Genomic DNA, 16,420 nt, shown 5'->3' with positions numbered 1-16,420 from the left:
ACATGTATTTCAAATAGATTATGTATTTTAATGTATTTATTTCACCAAATGTCAATTTATTGAAACTAAACAAATAAATAAATAAAAAACTAATTTATTTCACAGTCTATCAATTAATGAATGCCTTATTTGTGTTTATTAATGGAATATCAATTTATTTATTAATTTATTACATTATTATTGTCATTATACATTTTTCATTTTGCCGTTTTCTGTTTTTTGGGCACATTTCAATGTATTTTATATGAAAACAGAAAATATTTTTTTAAAAACACAACAAAAAACTTTAATGCTTTATTTATTTATTTTTTTATATTGCATATTTTATTTCTTCTGTTATTGTTTATTTCCTCCATTTCTAAATTAGGAAATACTATTGTGTCATACAGACTGAGGTTTAACGTTGTAGAAGAAGAAGAAGAAATTCACTTCCTCTCATCAGCAGCGAGCAGGATGGCGGCGGCACTCTCCTTCGCTTCCTGCAGCAACGCCACCGCTCTCTTCTGAGTCTGCAGCACAAAAGTGAAATCAATAATTAAAAATTAAAAATGTATTTATCAAACAAACTCAGAGTGCAAGGACACACTTACTGCCATCTTAAAGTTGTCATCTGTGATGTCTTTGAGGTTTATGGTGATGTTGTAATATGCACCGAAAACAGCCGTCTCTAAGGCCTTAGCCGCCACCTGGAGACACAAACTTCAAATTAAAGTTTTTATCTAAAGTTTTATTTTGAAAACTTTACATTTTCTCCAATGTTTTATGCATCACCTGTATAATACACAAACTTCAAATTAAGGTTTTATTCACAGTTTTATTTTGAAAACAGCCGTCTCCAAAGCCTTAGCCACCACTTTGAGGCATAAACTTCAAATGAAAGGTTTTATTTAAAGTTTTATTTTGAAAACAGCTTTTTACATCACCTGAATACACAAACTTCAAATGAAGGTTTTATTCACAGTTTTATTTTGAAAACAATCGTCTCCAAAGCCTTAGCTGCCACCTGGAGACACAAACTTCAAATTAAAGTTTTTATTTCAAGTTTTATTTTGAAAACGTCCGCCACTTGGAGACATAAACTTCAAATTAAAGGTTTTAATTAAAGTTTTATTTTTAAAACTTTACATTTTCTCCAAAGTTTTATACATCACCTGTATAATACACAAACTTCAAATTAAAGGTTTTAATTAAAGTTTTATTTTTAAAACTTTACATTTTCTCCAAAGTTTTATACATCACCTGTATAATACACAAACTTCAAATTAAAGTTTTTATTTCAAGTTTTATTTTGAAAATGGCCGCCACTTGGAGACATAAACTTCAAATTAAATGTTTTATTTAAAGTTTTATTTTGAAAACTTTACATTTTCTCCAAAGTTTTATACATATCCTGTATAATACACAAACTTCAAATTAAGGTTTTATTCACAGTTTTATTTTGAAAACAGCTGACTCCAAAGCCTTAGCTGCCACTTGGAGACATAAACTTCAAATTAAGGTTTTATTCGCAGTTTTGTTTTGAAAACAGTCATCTCCAAAGCCTTAGCTGCCACCTAGAGACAAACTTCTAATTAAAGGTTTAATCTACAGTTTTAATCTACAGTCACCTCTAAAGCTTTTATTTTAAAGTTTTCCCTCAGTTTGGTCAACTGAACCCTATTTCATGTGACTTGATGAACTAAAATAATTTTGATTGATTTCTGATCAGATGTTTAAGATGTTTTTGTCACCTGAGCGTCTGACTTGCAAGCGATGTTTCCGTAGATGACCATTTCCTTCAGAGGAGACCAGAGGACGCTGATCCTGTCAGCCAGAGCCAAGGGCACGCTCACTGCTCGCTGCAGACCCTCCTGCATGGCAGCCTCTCTCCTAATTATAGATTATAGACGATAGGTTTCAGATTACAAGTCTTAGATTAAAGATAACAGCATATATTATACAGATATTATACAGTTTTCAGGTTGTAGGTCGTAGATTAGAGATAGCAGAGTATTTGTTACATATAACAGATTACAAGTAAATAATACCGTAAATAATAAAAACAATACATTATAGGTTTGAGATTATATATATACCATATTATAGGTTTCAGATTATTGGTTATTTAATATATATAATTGATTATATGTTTCAGATTATTGGTTATTTATTATAAATATTAGATATGTTACAGATTATTGGTTATTTATTATATATAATAGATTATAGGTTTCATATTAATGGTTATTTATTATATATAATATATTATAGGTTTCAGATTATTGGTTATTTATTATATATAATACATTATAGGTTTCAGTTTATTGGTTATTTATTACATATATTATATTATATGTTTCAGATTAATGGTTATTTATTACATATAATAGATTATAGGCTGCAGATTATTGGTCATATAATATATATAATAGATTATATGTTTCAGATTATTGGTTTTTATTATATATTATAGTTTATAGGTTATTTATTATATATAATAGATTATAGGTTTAAGATTATTTGTTATATATTATATATAATAGATTATATGTTTCAGATTATTGGTTATTTATTATAAATATTAGATATGTTTCAGATTATTGGTTATTTATTATATATAATAGATTATAGGTTTCATATTAATGGTTATTTATTATATATAATATATTATAGGTTTCAGATTATTGGTTATTTATTATATATAATACATTATAGGTTTCAGTTTATTGGTTATTTATTACATATATTATATGTTTCAGATTATTGGTTATTTATTACATATAATAGATTATAGGCTGCAGATTATTGGTCATAAAATATATATAATAGATTATATGTTTCAGATTATTGGTTTTTATTATATATAATAGTTTATAGGATGCAGATTATTGGTTATATAATATATATGATAGATTATATGTTTCAGATTATTGGTTTTTATTATATATAATAGTTTATAGGTTATTTATTATATATAATAGATTATAGGTTTAAGATTATTGGTTATATATTATATATAATAGATTATAGGTTTCATATTATTAGTAATTTATTATATATAATAGATTATAGGTTTCAGATTACAGGTAATAGATTACATATACCATATTATGGGATACAGATTACAGATTATAGGTTTCAGATTTAGGTTTTTAGATTATATTTTAGATAAAGCTAGTATATAATGCAAATTATCGACAAAGAATATGGATTACAGACTATATATTCAAATATCACCTTTTTATTTCCTCTGCAGTGTTCTTTGGCATCTTCAGTGCTGCCTGAAACAAAAATGTTTTTTTATTAACACACGGATCACTTCAGTATCTGTTAAATATGATCCATGTTTGGCTGACAAACAGAACTAGTCTAACTCCACCATGTAGCTGTTGAAAGCGGTGGAGTCGGCGTCCACCATGAGCAGCAGCTCGTTCATGGCCTGATGGAACGGAGGAATCAGCCTCCTCATCACGCCATCCAGCTTCTCAAACTGTCTCTTCCCGTAGGTCATCTGACCCACCATGGCGCCCAGCCCCGCCCCCAGAGCAGCGACAGCGGCAGAAACTGATCCTCCACCGGGAGCCGCTGTCCGAGCACCAACGCTCTGAACAAACTGCTGCAGAGACAGAGACACCAGGCGACTGTCCTCCTGGGACCTCACCATGTACCTGCACAGGCAACACACACACACACACAGGGGACATCATTATCAATAAATAATGTCAAATTATCAAATTATAAATTCAAATGTATATACACTGCAAATTATTTGTTTCTTACCATGATAAAAAAAAAAAAGATTTAGAAGTGTTAGATAATTTATCTTGTTTTAAGAGTTAATTTCTTATTTTAAGTGTTCAACATGCTTATTACTAGATTTTATAATCTTAATTTAAGAAATCTTGTCAAGTGAAATTATCTGTCCATGCAGCAAGACCATTTCCCTCAGATTTAGTGTTTTCATCTTGTTTTTAGACACACCTTTTTTGCATTGTATATATATGTATATATATATATATATTTATATATATATATATATATATATATATATATATACATATATATAAAAAGATCTATACTCTAAAAGGGTTAATTTCCAGAAATGTACTGTATTATTTTACAGGTTTTTTTCTACAATCAATGTAAATGCCATAAAAAAAGGTTAATTATTTTCATTACGAATATTAAACATAAAAGGAAATGTGAGATCTGTAAATTAATATAATTGGACATTATAGATTTTTGTAGTATTATTATTTATGTGTTTAATAGTCTTGAATGTTAAATTACAGTGAATTCTATGTAAAAAATAAATGAATGTCAAGTCAAGTCAAAAATCTGTTTTCTTACCATAAAACTTTACATTTCATGTAAAAAATAAATAAATAAATTGCCAAAATCTCAGTCATATCAATTAAAAAACGAAACTTTAGTTATAATATATATTTTTGATTACAGATATTTACCTTATATTATCATTATTTTGAAAGGAATTATCTGTAAAAAAAAAAGTTAAAGTTTTTTACAGTTATTCAAGGTAAGTGGCAACTTTTGCCTTTAATTTTTTTTTTCTTTTTTACAGTGTACTGTGACTCAGTTTGTAAAAGTTCTGACTTATAATGGAATATGCAGACTTTTAAAAATGAATTACCCAACACCTGATTGGTTAAATTAATCTTATATCTCCTAGACATTAATAATTCTCTGCACACCCGGATATTGGTTTGTTTAATCATTAACGATGAATCAGCAGTTTGAAGTTCATATATAGATATTAATATTGTGTATAAAAACTCACTCTATGATTCTCTCCTTTGGGTTGAACGGACCAAGAGAGTCGAGGCCGAGTTTACTAATCACCTGAAGACACAAACACTTTTTTCTCAAACAACATAAAATAATATAATATATTAGCCTGGTTAACGCCAGACTATATCACAAATGAGATATTGTCTGGATACCCTCTATTCATTTTTCCGTGGAGGAGGCGTGGTTTACAATCCTCCAGAGCAGTTTATTGGGCGCTACAAATGTCTATCATAAGCGTCTGTAGGTAGCTCTTAGCCAATCGTATTAATACCAGATGGCATATGTAGAGAGACAGAAATTGATGTTTATATAGCCAGACTAGCCCATCTCTACTTTGGGACTAAAATGCTCAATTCTGCTTCTGCACCGTTTTTCTGCAGCATGTTCTGGCCTGGCTGCTCTATAGTTTCAGCTCACAGTCTACCGGGTGTGTTGGTGTGTGTGTGTGTGTGTGTGTGTGTGTGTGAGGAGAGTGTTGCTTGCTGCTTTGCTTCTCCAGTTCTCGCTTTCTGCAAGATTATTAATTTATACGCCTTATTCCCCCTCATGTCATTCAGCCACACACATCCACTGATTTTATGGTCAATAAACAAGCTGCTGTGGGTCTCTGGGCGGCTCCGCTGTCCCCCGGCTTGTAGCCAGATCACCGGCGTTACAGCAGTGAGCGGTAGCGGGGCTAGTTGGTAGATTAGGCTTTTGCCAAATCCTGTCGGAAGCAAGGCCTAACAACCTTTTTCGTGGTGAAACAGGAGTGTAAAGTCAAACATTGTTCTTCTTTTAAAATAAACTTTGGCTCTAAACTATCTAGACCACTGTCTACAGCTAGATCCAAAGAGAGCTTGGCGTCTGCTGCAGCCATGTTGGATCCATAAGCAAACTACAAAACTACAAGCTTCCGTCTGTCCAATAGTACGCGTCATCGTCTTGCCGTCCCTCCCTGTTCTGTGATTGGATCCCTAAAACAAGGCTAAGAATCGGCCATGGACACCGGACCTTTTCGCAGTTCGCAATGAAATCGAGCGTGCAAGGCAGTATGGGTATACCAGGCTAATAATATATATAAAATAACATAAATAATATAATATAAAATCACATTAAATAATATAAGATAACATAACATAAAATAATTGTGACAGTAAAATAACATATAAGCCTTTTCTCTGACCAGCCGGACTTTGTGTTCCTCTTCCATGACGAAGATTTGGTCTCTGTGGATATAAAAGTCAGCACAGTCCAGCACCGCCTTCAGAGGGATCAGACCCACAATCTGGGAGCCCACCACCGGCAGCTTCAGCTCCTGGACATGATGAATATCAGAGATTCAGTCATTAGAATCTAATACAATCATTTCTACCTTTTGAATGTAACTTGACCTCTGACCTCAGCGACCCTGCAGACCTCCTGGTGCACAGTCTGGAGGGGGGTCACGTCGTAGTCCAGGATGTTGGTGGACACCTGGGCGATGTTGGCTTCGTCCAGGTACCAGCCCATCCCCTGGACCTTCTGCAGCAGCCCGGGCTGGTCCAGAGAGAGAGGGGTCACTAAAGTTCAGGGAGGGCTACTAACTGGACTCATCTCATGTACTGGTTTTAGGTCTGAGTATGTGATGGTCAAAGGATTTTCGTTTTGACATAAGAAAACCAAAATCATAAAATGAGCTGATTCCATTTGCATTTAGTAAGAGGTAAACAAAAAACAAAAATAACTTTTATTTTTATAGGATAAATCAAAAAACGAAAAAAACAACCTGTCTGATTTTCTTTAAAATGATTGTAAATGGAAATCGGGAATTTAAATCTGTAACTAACACTAAAACTAATAAAAACTAAACTAAAACTCTAAACACTAATTAAAACTAACTGAATTTGAAAAAAAAAATGACAATGAAATTAAAACTAAAACTAAGGAAAAATCCAAAAGTATTATTACCTTGATGTACATAGCCAAAAGAGAAAATCAATGCAAAATCAAGAAATTGATCTATAACACATTTTAATTCCTGATTTCCATTTATGAGCTCATAAAAGAAAATCAGACAAAGTGTTATTTTTTTAATTCTTATTATTAAAACAAAAAAAAGGGAAAACAAGTCTTCTTTTTAAAATGACCTATTACAAAATGGAAATCGGCTTGTTTTCCGATTTTGGTTTTCTTATTTCAAAACAAAAAATCGTTTGGACGGTACGATTTACTGGTTGATTTACTGAATATTTTATCATTAATAATGTTGACATGAGTTCGATGTCAAGATCTCAAACTCCCAGCATGCACCTGGTCTTTCCCCCGGCCCTGCTCCCTGATGTCCAGAGCGATGCGATGAGCCTGCTCCTTGGTGCTGATCAGATTTACGTTATAGGCAATGAGGAACTTGCGTGCACCGGTCACCGTAGCGCCCCAGGACGGCACGAACACGGCGGGACCAAAGTCGGGCGCCCACTCAGGGCGCTTCAACTGGAATAAAGATTCAAAAAACATAAAACCAGAACAGGAAATATAGTTGACATTACATTATAGCGTCTCACATTTATTTTGAAGTTATTTTGAATGACACAGTTGGTAGAGTGGGTTCCCCCCAACTGAAGGGTTGGTGGTTCGATCCCTGACCATGGCAGCCTACATGTCGAAGTATCCTTGAGCAAGATACTGAACCCCAAATTGCTCCCGATGCTGCGTTCATCGGTGTGTGAATGCATTCCCAATGGTGTCAAGTGGCACCGTTTAGGGTAGCCTCTGCCACCAGTATGAATGTGTGTGTGAAAGGGTGAATGAGCGCAGTCTGTAGTGTAAAGCGATTTGAGTGGTCGCAATGCGACTAGAAAAGCGCTATATAAGTGCAGGTCCATTACCATTTACCATTCCACATTCTTTTATTTTAAAACTAGAGGACAGGATGTTTTTTTGCTTTACTTACTTCATCAGCAGTTACCAGCTTCCTACATTTCCCACAATGTCTCATGTTAGAAGAAGAAACGAGAAGTGAACTTCAGAATAAAAGACAGTTTGTGTCTCACCTTGTCAGGTAAAGCTTCGTACTCTCCAGCTCGGACGGACGGAAGATTTCTCCTCGCTTGTGTTCGTGCAGCTTCTCCGTAAAGAAACACTGCAAAAAATAACGTAATTTTGTGTGCTTGCTTGCAAAAGCACACTAATTGTTATTCCGTGGGCTTATGTCTCTTTATTATTATTCTTCCGTTTCTTCCGTGGTGTTTTTTCGGTCGACTACTCCTCCCAGAGTTTTGCTCGCACATACACAAAAAAGGTATCAAACCGACCAGCTCGCCCATGACAAGTGTGCTATGACTTTTATAAGGGTTCCGACAAACGGTTTTCAAATTATTGGGAAAAAACACGTCAAAAAATCCCCCCAATGTAACCCTATGGAGAGTCTAGAGTGGGGATGTAATCAAACAGAGTGTAGAGGGAGAGAACGAATTGTCAAAAAATAAATTTGAAAACTGCGCTCCAGGCCGCAAATTTCACTCTACAGAAATAATTTATACATAGAAACGTAGGAAAATTTGTCCTCTCACTCACAATCCTCTGGTAAAGCTGTCAGAGTTATAGTTTTGGCGCAGGACGCACAGATGCACAAACAAAACACATCAACTGCCTCATTGGCTCCCATATTAAAAATGCAGGAAGATTTCTCCCAAAATTTTTTTTACAGTTTTTTAAAATCGCTCTAACAAAGCTATTTTTTCATCTTTCTTTAAAAAAAATATATGTAGACGTTCAGGAAGAACTCGGGACGCTCAAAGTGAAGTCGGATCAATGATAGCTATTATGGTTTTGCCAAAAATGCTTTCTGTTCGAGGCCAGAATTTTCAGTTTGTCGACCTCTGTCTGCTCACTGTGAAGGAACTGTCAGTTAATTTCAGTTGATTGCTCTGCTCTTATTGGTCGACTCCACCTGGCCACCTGGTTGCTTAGCTACAAAAGCCTCCCCCCTCCCCCCTCCAACACAGACATTCTAACTGATAACTGTCAGTTTACTCTAAGTGAACAGACTTCATAAAACATGAGACCTTATAACTTGACCATACATTGTCCAATCTTCCTCAAACTTGCCAAGCATGATGATGGTTTATCACTGACCACTTATACATAATAATGTTTCATAAATTCCCGCCCTTTTTGATTAGCCACGCCCCCTTTCATAACTAATGAACCGTTTGTCCTAGAAACTTGTATAAAGTGTCAGATTACTCGGCATGAAGTCCCTGTTTAACTGGTGATTGATAACTCCGCCCCTTTTGATTAGCCACGCCCCCTTTCATAACTAATGAACCGTTTGTCCTAGAGACTTGTATGAGGTGTCTGTGAACTCAGGACAGAGTCCCTGTTTAACTGCTGATTCAAGCCACGCCCCCTTTGAGTGACCACGCCCCCTTTTACTAACTTGTGAACCGTTTGTCCTACAGACTTGTATGAAGTATCTGTGAACTCAGGACAGAGTCACTGTTTGACTGTTAATTTGAGCCACGAGAATGATGGTCCAGAGGCAAGCACACAATCAAAATTTCTTTAGAAATTTTCTAGTTATTTTTAATCTTCCGTTTCTTCCGTGTCATTTTTCGGTCGACTACTCCTCCCAGAGTTTTGGTCGCACATTCACAAAAAAGGTATCAAATCGACCGGCTCGGCCATGACAAGTGTGCTATGACTTTTCTAAGGGTTTCGACAAACGGTTTTCAAATTATTGGGCAAAAACACGTCAAAAAATCCCCCCAATGTAACCCTATGGAGAGTCTAGAGCGGTGATGTCATCAAACAGAGTGTAGAGGGAGAGAACGAATTGTCAAAAAATTAATTTGAAAACTGCACTCCAGGCCGCAAATTTCACTCTACAGAAATAATTTATACATAGAAACGTAGGAAAATTTGTCCTCTCACTCACAATCCTCTGGTAAAGCTGTCAGAGTTATAGTTTGGGCGCAGGATGCACAGATGCACAAACAAAATGCACCAACTGCCTCATTGGCTCCAATATTAAAAATGCAGGAAGATTTCTCCCCAAAAAAAATTTAACCGTTTTTTTAAATCGCTCTAACAAAGCTATTTTTTCATCTTTCTTAAAAAAAAACATATGTAGATGTTCAGGAAGAACTCAGGACGCTCAAAGTGAAGTCGGATCAATGATAGGTATTATGGTTTTGCCAAAAATGCTTTCTGTTCGAGGCCTGAAATTTCAGTTTGTCCACCTCAGTCTGCGGAACTTTATCCAACAGCAGTTAATTTCAGTTGATTGCTCTGCTCTTATTGGTCGACTCCACCTGGCCACGTGGTTGCTTAGCTACCAAAGCCTCCCCCCCTCCCCCCTCCCTCCTCCAACACAGACATTCTAACTGATAACTGTCAGTTTACTCTAAGTAAACAGACTTCATAAAACATGAGACCTTATAACTTGACCATACATTGTCCAATCTTCCTCAAACTTGTCAAGCATGATGATGGTTCATCACTGACCACTTATACATAACAATATTTCATAAATTCCCGCCCTTTTTGATTAGCCACGCCCCCTTTCATAACCAATGAACCGTTTGTCCTAGAGACTTGTATGAGGTGTGAGTGTACTCAGCAGAAAGTCCCTGTTTAATCCCTGCCCCTTTTGATAAGCCACGAGAGTCACGGTCCAGAGGCAAGCACACAATCAAAATTTCTTTAGGAATTTTCTAGTTAGTTATTAAAGATCAGTTATTGGTCAGATATTCATTACTGATTGATCAGTTATTGATTGGTCATTAATTAGTCACTGATTTTTTTTCATTGACTATTCATTGATCAGTTATTGATGTTGATGTTGATGTTGAAGCGGTCATCAACCAGTAATTGATCAGTTATCCATTAGTTATTGATCAGTCAACCAGTAATTGATCAGTCATCAATCAGTTATTGATCAGTCATCAATCAGTTATTGATCAGTCATCAATCAGTTATTCATTGCTGATTGTTCAGTTATTGATTGGTTATTAATTGGTCACTGATTTTTTTCATTGATTATTCATTGATCAGTTATTGATCAGTCATCAACCGTTATTGATCAGTAACTGATCAGTTATCCATCAGTTATTGATCAGTCAACCAGTAATTGATCAGTCATCAATCAGTCCTCAATCAGTGATTGATCAGTTATTGATCCGTCATCATTGAGTAATCTATCAGCCATTGATCAGTTATTGATCAATCATTAATCAGTTATTGATTGGTCATTAATTAGTCACTAATTTGTTTTATTGATTATTCATTGACCAGTTATTGATCAGTCATCAAAAAGTTATTGATCAGTAATCGATCAGTTATTGATCAATCATTAATCAGTTATTGATCAATCATTAATTAGTCACTGATGTTTTTCATTGATTATTCATTGATCAGTCATCAAAAAGTTATTAATCAGTGATTGATCAGCTATTAATCTGTCATCATCCAGTAATTTATCAGTCATTGATCAGTCATTAATCAGTCATTGATCAGTTATTGATCTGTCATCATCCAGGATTTTTTCAGTCATTGATCAGTCATTAATCAGTTATTGATCAGTCATCAAAAAGTTATTGATCAGTTATCCATCAGTTATTGATCCATCATCATCCAGTAATTTATCAGTCATTGACCAGTTATTGATCAATCATTAATCAGTTATTGATCAATCAATAATTAGTCACAATTTTTTTTCATTGATTATTCATTAATCAGTTATTGATCAGTCATCAAAAAGTCATTAATCAGTCATTGATCAGTTATTGATCTGTCATCATCCAGTAATGTATCAGTCATTGATCAGTCATTAATCAGTTATTGATCAGTTATTGATCCATCATCATCCAGTAATTTATCAGTTATTGATCAGTTATTGATCAGTCATTAATCAGTCATTTATCAGTTTTTGATCAGTAGTCATGTGGCGTCTCACCCGGAATGTGCAGCATCTCTGCCAGTCTCTGTCCGAAGACGTTGGCACAGTGGACACAGTCGTCCATGGAGACGTTCTGGACGGGGATGAAGGGACAGACGTCCATCGCTCCGGTCCGAGGATGCTCACCTGAGCAGGTTACACACATGTGTCATGAAGGAGCCGCTCACCTGTGTGGACGTACTTCTGTCAACACTCACCTGAGTGTTTGCTCATGTCGATGAGGCTGAAAGCCTGCCGGGCGGCGTTCAGCGCTCCCTCCACCACGGCTGCAGGAGAGCCCACGAAGGTGTAGACGGTCCGGTTGGTGGAGGCGCCAGGGTCGACATCCAGCAGGCTGCAGCCCGGCGTGCCGGAGATGGCAGCTGAGATCGCATCGATTACCTGAGACCAAGGTTATAATAGTTTGGGATTTTTCATTACTTTTTGTTTTAATTTCGTTGTGATTTTTTTGTTTTCAAATTCAGTTTTAATGAGTTTTTAGAGTGAGTTTGCTAGTTTTAATTATTTATTTTTTTTGGGAAAATGCTTAGTTTTAGTTTACTTTTTTATTAGTTTTAGTTTTTTGTAACGGAGTATTTGTTGGGTGCCAGAATCATTAAGGTCACAATAAATGTTTCCTTTATTTCCTTTGTCTGATCCATCTCAGTCCCAATAAGTTTATTAAGTCATAAAACCAAATAGATGAAATTGATTTCATATCAACCAAAAAGGTTTACGTATGAAAAAGGTTGACAAAGACGAAAACTAAGGACATTTTCACTACAATGTTAGTTAGCTTTAGTTTCAGTTATTCATCTTTTTTTTTTTAAATCTCGTTTTTATTTTTAAAATCTCATTTTAATTTTCATTTCAGTTAACGAAAATGTTTTTTCAATTCTAATTTTTATTATTTTGTTTAGTTTTCATTAACTAAAATAACCTTGCCTGAGACACAAACAATTAAACTTGTATTTAAACTTAATTTTGTCACTTTTTATCACAACAGGGGAAATGGGGGACAAAAGTAACTAAGTATATAAATTAATGAATATTGAAATTTTTTTAGGTATTATTAAATTAATAATTAATAAAATTAATGTTTTATTGATTTTTTTTATTATTTAGCTTTAATTACTTTCCATATTAATTGACCCCTTAAATATATTGATTTAATTTTGGCCATTCTGACATTAACTTATTTTTCATTTTATTTTTAAAATATTGCATTAAATATATAATCAGAAGATAATACAAAAGTAGATAACAGATCTAACTAAAATTAAATATTTAATCAATTAATTAATGGCTATATTTATTTTCTAAATAATTTTTTGGTAAATTTAGTGCCACATTAAGCTTTTAATTGAGTGTTTTTATTTTTTTATTTTGGCAGCGTCTGTCCTCCATATATTTTGCTCCAGCGCAAAAACTAACTCTTTTTTAAAATTTTCTTTTAATCTGAGCAGATTCTTTGTTTAATCTTAATCGTTCAGTCTGTAAAATGTTAGAAAATAGTGGGAAAAAAAGTCCCAGATTTAAATGTCTTGTTTTGTCAAAGCTCAAAGATATTCAATTTAAAATTTTAACAGGGAAAAGCAGCAAATCTCCAGATTTTAGAAGCTGAAAACTGGATTTTCTGGCAGTTGCAGCTCTGTAGAACTTCAGTGCAACTTTGAGGTACTTGTACATTACCAGGGTATTTATTTGTCTGACACTTCTGAGTCTAAACAAACTGAGACAACATGTTGTGTTAAATGCATTCAGATTAAATATAAAAAAACAAACCTCTTTGTTTCGACCTTCAGAGAAGTTTGGGACGCACTCGACCAGCTGAGCCATGATGTCTGCAGACTGAACAACAAGAGTTCAAACTTCTAATCTCCCAAAAACCCACAACCCCCCCTGCCCCCACTCACAAACTCAGCCAGTGAGTTCAATGATTTACTGGCAGTCTGTAAGTAGGTAAGCTGACAATGATTACACTGTTAACACTGTCTCTGACCTCTGACCCCCAGATATCTAACCACGAGTCTCCTCTTGACAGACATGCCCACTTTAAGCTGATAACTATTACACTTATATTTACATATTTTGTTCTATTATATTTGAATATTTCTGCATACTGGGGTCTCTAAACAGTCTCTTAATTGCATAAAATCAGGTTCTGATTGTCTACCTCTTGGTTCTTGGATTCTGAATACCTGGCCCCTGGTTTTTGGGTCCTAATTGCTTGGTTCCTTATTCTCAGGTCCTGATTGCTTGGTTCCTTGTAATTGGGTCCCGAATGCTTGGTTCCTTGTACTTGGGTCCAGATTGTTTGGGTCCTAGTTCTTAGGTTCTGATTACTTGGCTCCTTGTTATTGGGGCCTAACTGCTTGTTTCCTGATTGCTTGGTTACTGGTTCTTGGGAACTACTTGCTTGGTTCCTTATTCTTGGGTCCTAACTGCTTGGTTACTGGTTCTTGGGTCCTGATTGCTTGGTTCCTTGTTTTTGGGTTCTGATTGCTTGGTGCCTGGTTCTTGGGCTCTGGCCCCTGGTTTCTGGGTCGTGATTGCTTGGTTCCCGGCTCATGGGTCCTGATTTCCTGACCCTTGGTTCTTGGGTTTGATTGCCTGGCCAGTGGTTCTGGGGTCTGGATTACCTTTGCTCCTGGCTCTTCGCTCCTGATCGCCTGGCCCCTAGTTCTTGGGTTCTGAATGGTTGGTTCCTGGTTTTTGATTACCTTGATCATGCTTCTTGGTTTTTGCTGGGGTTAAATATTTGGGAAAATCCATCACAAGGACCAAACTCCAGCAAATGGCAAACAGTTAATCAGTAACCAGCTGGTTCTCTGACAGCTAGTTGGTTCAAAGGACCTCTTTGTTGACTCAGGACCGGATCTTGGTCCAAAACATTTTAACTCATGTCTGCAGAAACCTGAAGTCCAACACATGACATTTGAAAACATTTGTTTTCATAAAGAAGCCGCTTCAAACTCATACCAGGTTTATAAACATGTTCCCCTTTTAGTGATTGATTATGTTTTTCTCATCAACCAATAATAAAACTTTACAGAAGCTTCAGATTTACATGTGGGAGAATTTTTTATTGGTCAAATATCTCCACCAATCAATCAAACAGTTGCACTTTATTAATGGATAAATATGGTGTTTACAAATGATTTATGAGGGTAATAATGAGAGGGGCGAGACTTTTTAAATGAAGAACTTTGAACTTCACTTAGTTTTATCTTCTGTGATCTTTATGACCACAGTAACTCAGTCTGACACTTCTTTCACTGCAGCTCACATATCAAAACATGTTTCACAAATTCAACTTCAGTCCAACGTCTCTGACCTGCAGCTGCTGACCGACATGGACTTTTTGTTCATTTTCACTTTGGGTGAGAAAACTTTTTTTGTTTGTTGGTTTGTTTTGGTTTGTTTATCGCTGATCATAATAAGTTTACTGTCAGTAACAATAATTGTAAATTGAGCCTCGAAATACCATTTCAAAGATTTAAAAAAAAATTGTCATGGCCATTCTCAAAGAGGTCCCTTGACCTTTGACCTCCTGGTATCTAAATAACAAAATCTTTTCTATGGGTTTCAAAGAGTCTCCTCTTTACAGACTCTTTATGCTGATAACATGCAGTTAAATTGTGTTATTACATATAATATTCCTGCATATTGGAGTCCTTAAACAGTCTGTGACTTGCATGAATGGAAAGCGGAGACTCTTGTGGATTCAATGAGCCCAATTTTCTTAATTAATGCCACAGTTAAAACAGGGATCAGAGGTCAGAATTTGACTATTGGTACCAAACATGTTGTAATGTCTTGTTGGGAAGGTGGTGAAAAAATGTTCTGAAGTTCAGCTAAATCTTAGCGAAGGATGCGTCCCGGGCGCCTCCCAGTAGAGGTGTTCCGGACATGTACAACTGGTAGGAAGCCCTGGGGAAGACCCAGAACACGGCGGAGGGATTATATCTCTCGCCTGGCCCGGGAATGCCTTGGGTTCTCCCAGGAGGACGTTGTGGCTGGGGAGAAGGATGTCTGGAATGTCTGAAATTTAAGCGAGGGAAAAACTAACATGCCCATTTTCAAAGGGGTGTTTTGACTTCTGCCCTCAAAATATCTGAATGAAAATGGCTTGCATGGGTACCTGTGAGTCTCCTATTTACAGACACACCAACATTATGCTGATAACATGCAGTTTTTCTCCTGCAGAAAAATGTGTTATTTGTATGTGAGTATTCCTGCATACTGGGGTCCCTTAAAAGTCTCTAAGTTGCATAAAAAGGGTATGACTGATAAGATGAGACTCTTGTGGGTAAAATGAGCCCAGTTTTATTCATGTGTCATGTTAGTCAGTCAAACTTGAGCTCAGTGTATAAAGTTAAAAATATAGTAAATATAAGTAAATAAGTATTGAGAAATTCATAATACTGTTGTTTTTTAATTGTAAACTGTGACAATTCAAAAAATATTCCACCTATCAATTTGTTGCTATAGATAACTACGGTAAAATAACTCATTTGAATATGAAGTTATTGATTTCTATGCTCACAGCTCTTCACCTGGCCTGTAGAACTGGAGCTCAGTCCACCACAACAACAGCAGCATCACCAGATACCACCGACACAACCACTGCGGTCCCTGTTACTACGACTACTGTAATCCCTCTGAGTACTACTGCTACAACTACTACTTCTACTAATGCTAATACAACTCCAGGACATACTGGTTTAACCA

The 16,420-nt window shown here is 35.5% G+C and overlaps 1 protein-coding gene across 1 annotated transcript; it reads right to left on the bottom strand.

Moving 5' to 3' along the window:
• Positions 1–272: 272 nt before the first annotated feature.
• Positions 273–13,537, bottom strand: ftcd (formimidoyltransferase cyclodeaminase). The gene is made up of 13 exons (XM_059328089.1): positions 13,472–13,537; positions 11,905–12,088; positions 11,705–11,833; positions 7,800–7,888; positions 7,060–7,239; positions 6,169–6,306; positions 5,954–6,085; positions 4,778–4,839; positions 3,359–3,647; positions 3,217–3,260; positions 1,731–1,869; positions 591–686; positions 273–509 (listed from the first exon to the last, which is right to left on the bottom strand). The coding sequence occupies exons 1-13, from the start codon at positions 13,523–13,525 to the stop codon at positions 426–428; spliced, it is 1,620 nt and encodes a 539-aa protein (XP_059184072.1). The 5' UTR covers positions 13,526–13,537; the 3' UTR covers positions 273–425.
• Between the last annotated feature and the right edge of the window lie 2,883 nt (positions 13,538–16,420).

This window comes from Centropristis striata, chromosome 24 (assembly GCF_030273125.1).
Source record: "Centropristis striata isolate RG_2023a ecotype Rhode Island chromosome 24, C.striata_1.0, whole genome shotgun sequence".
Taxonomy (NCBI): domain Eukaryota; kingdom Metazoa; phylum Chordata; class Actinopteri; order Perciformes; family Serranidae; genus Centropristis; species Centropristis striata.
The sequence above is the reverse complement of the archived record's forward strand: the minus strand, read 5'-3'. Positions and strand labels throughout refer to the sequence as shown.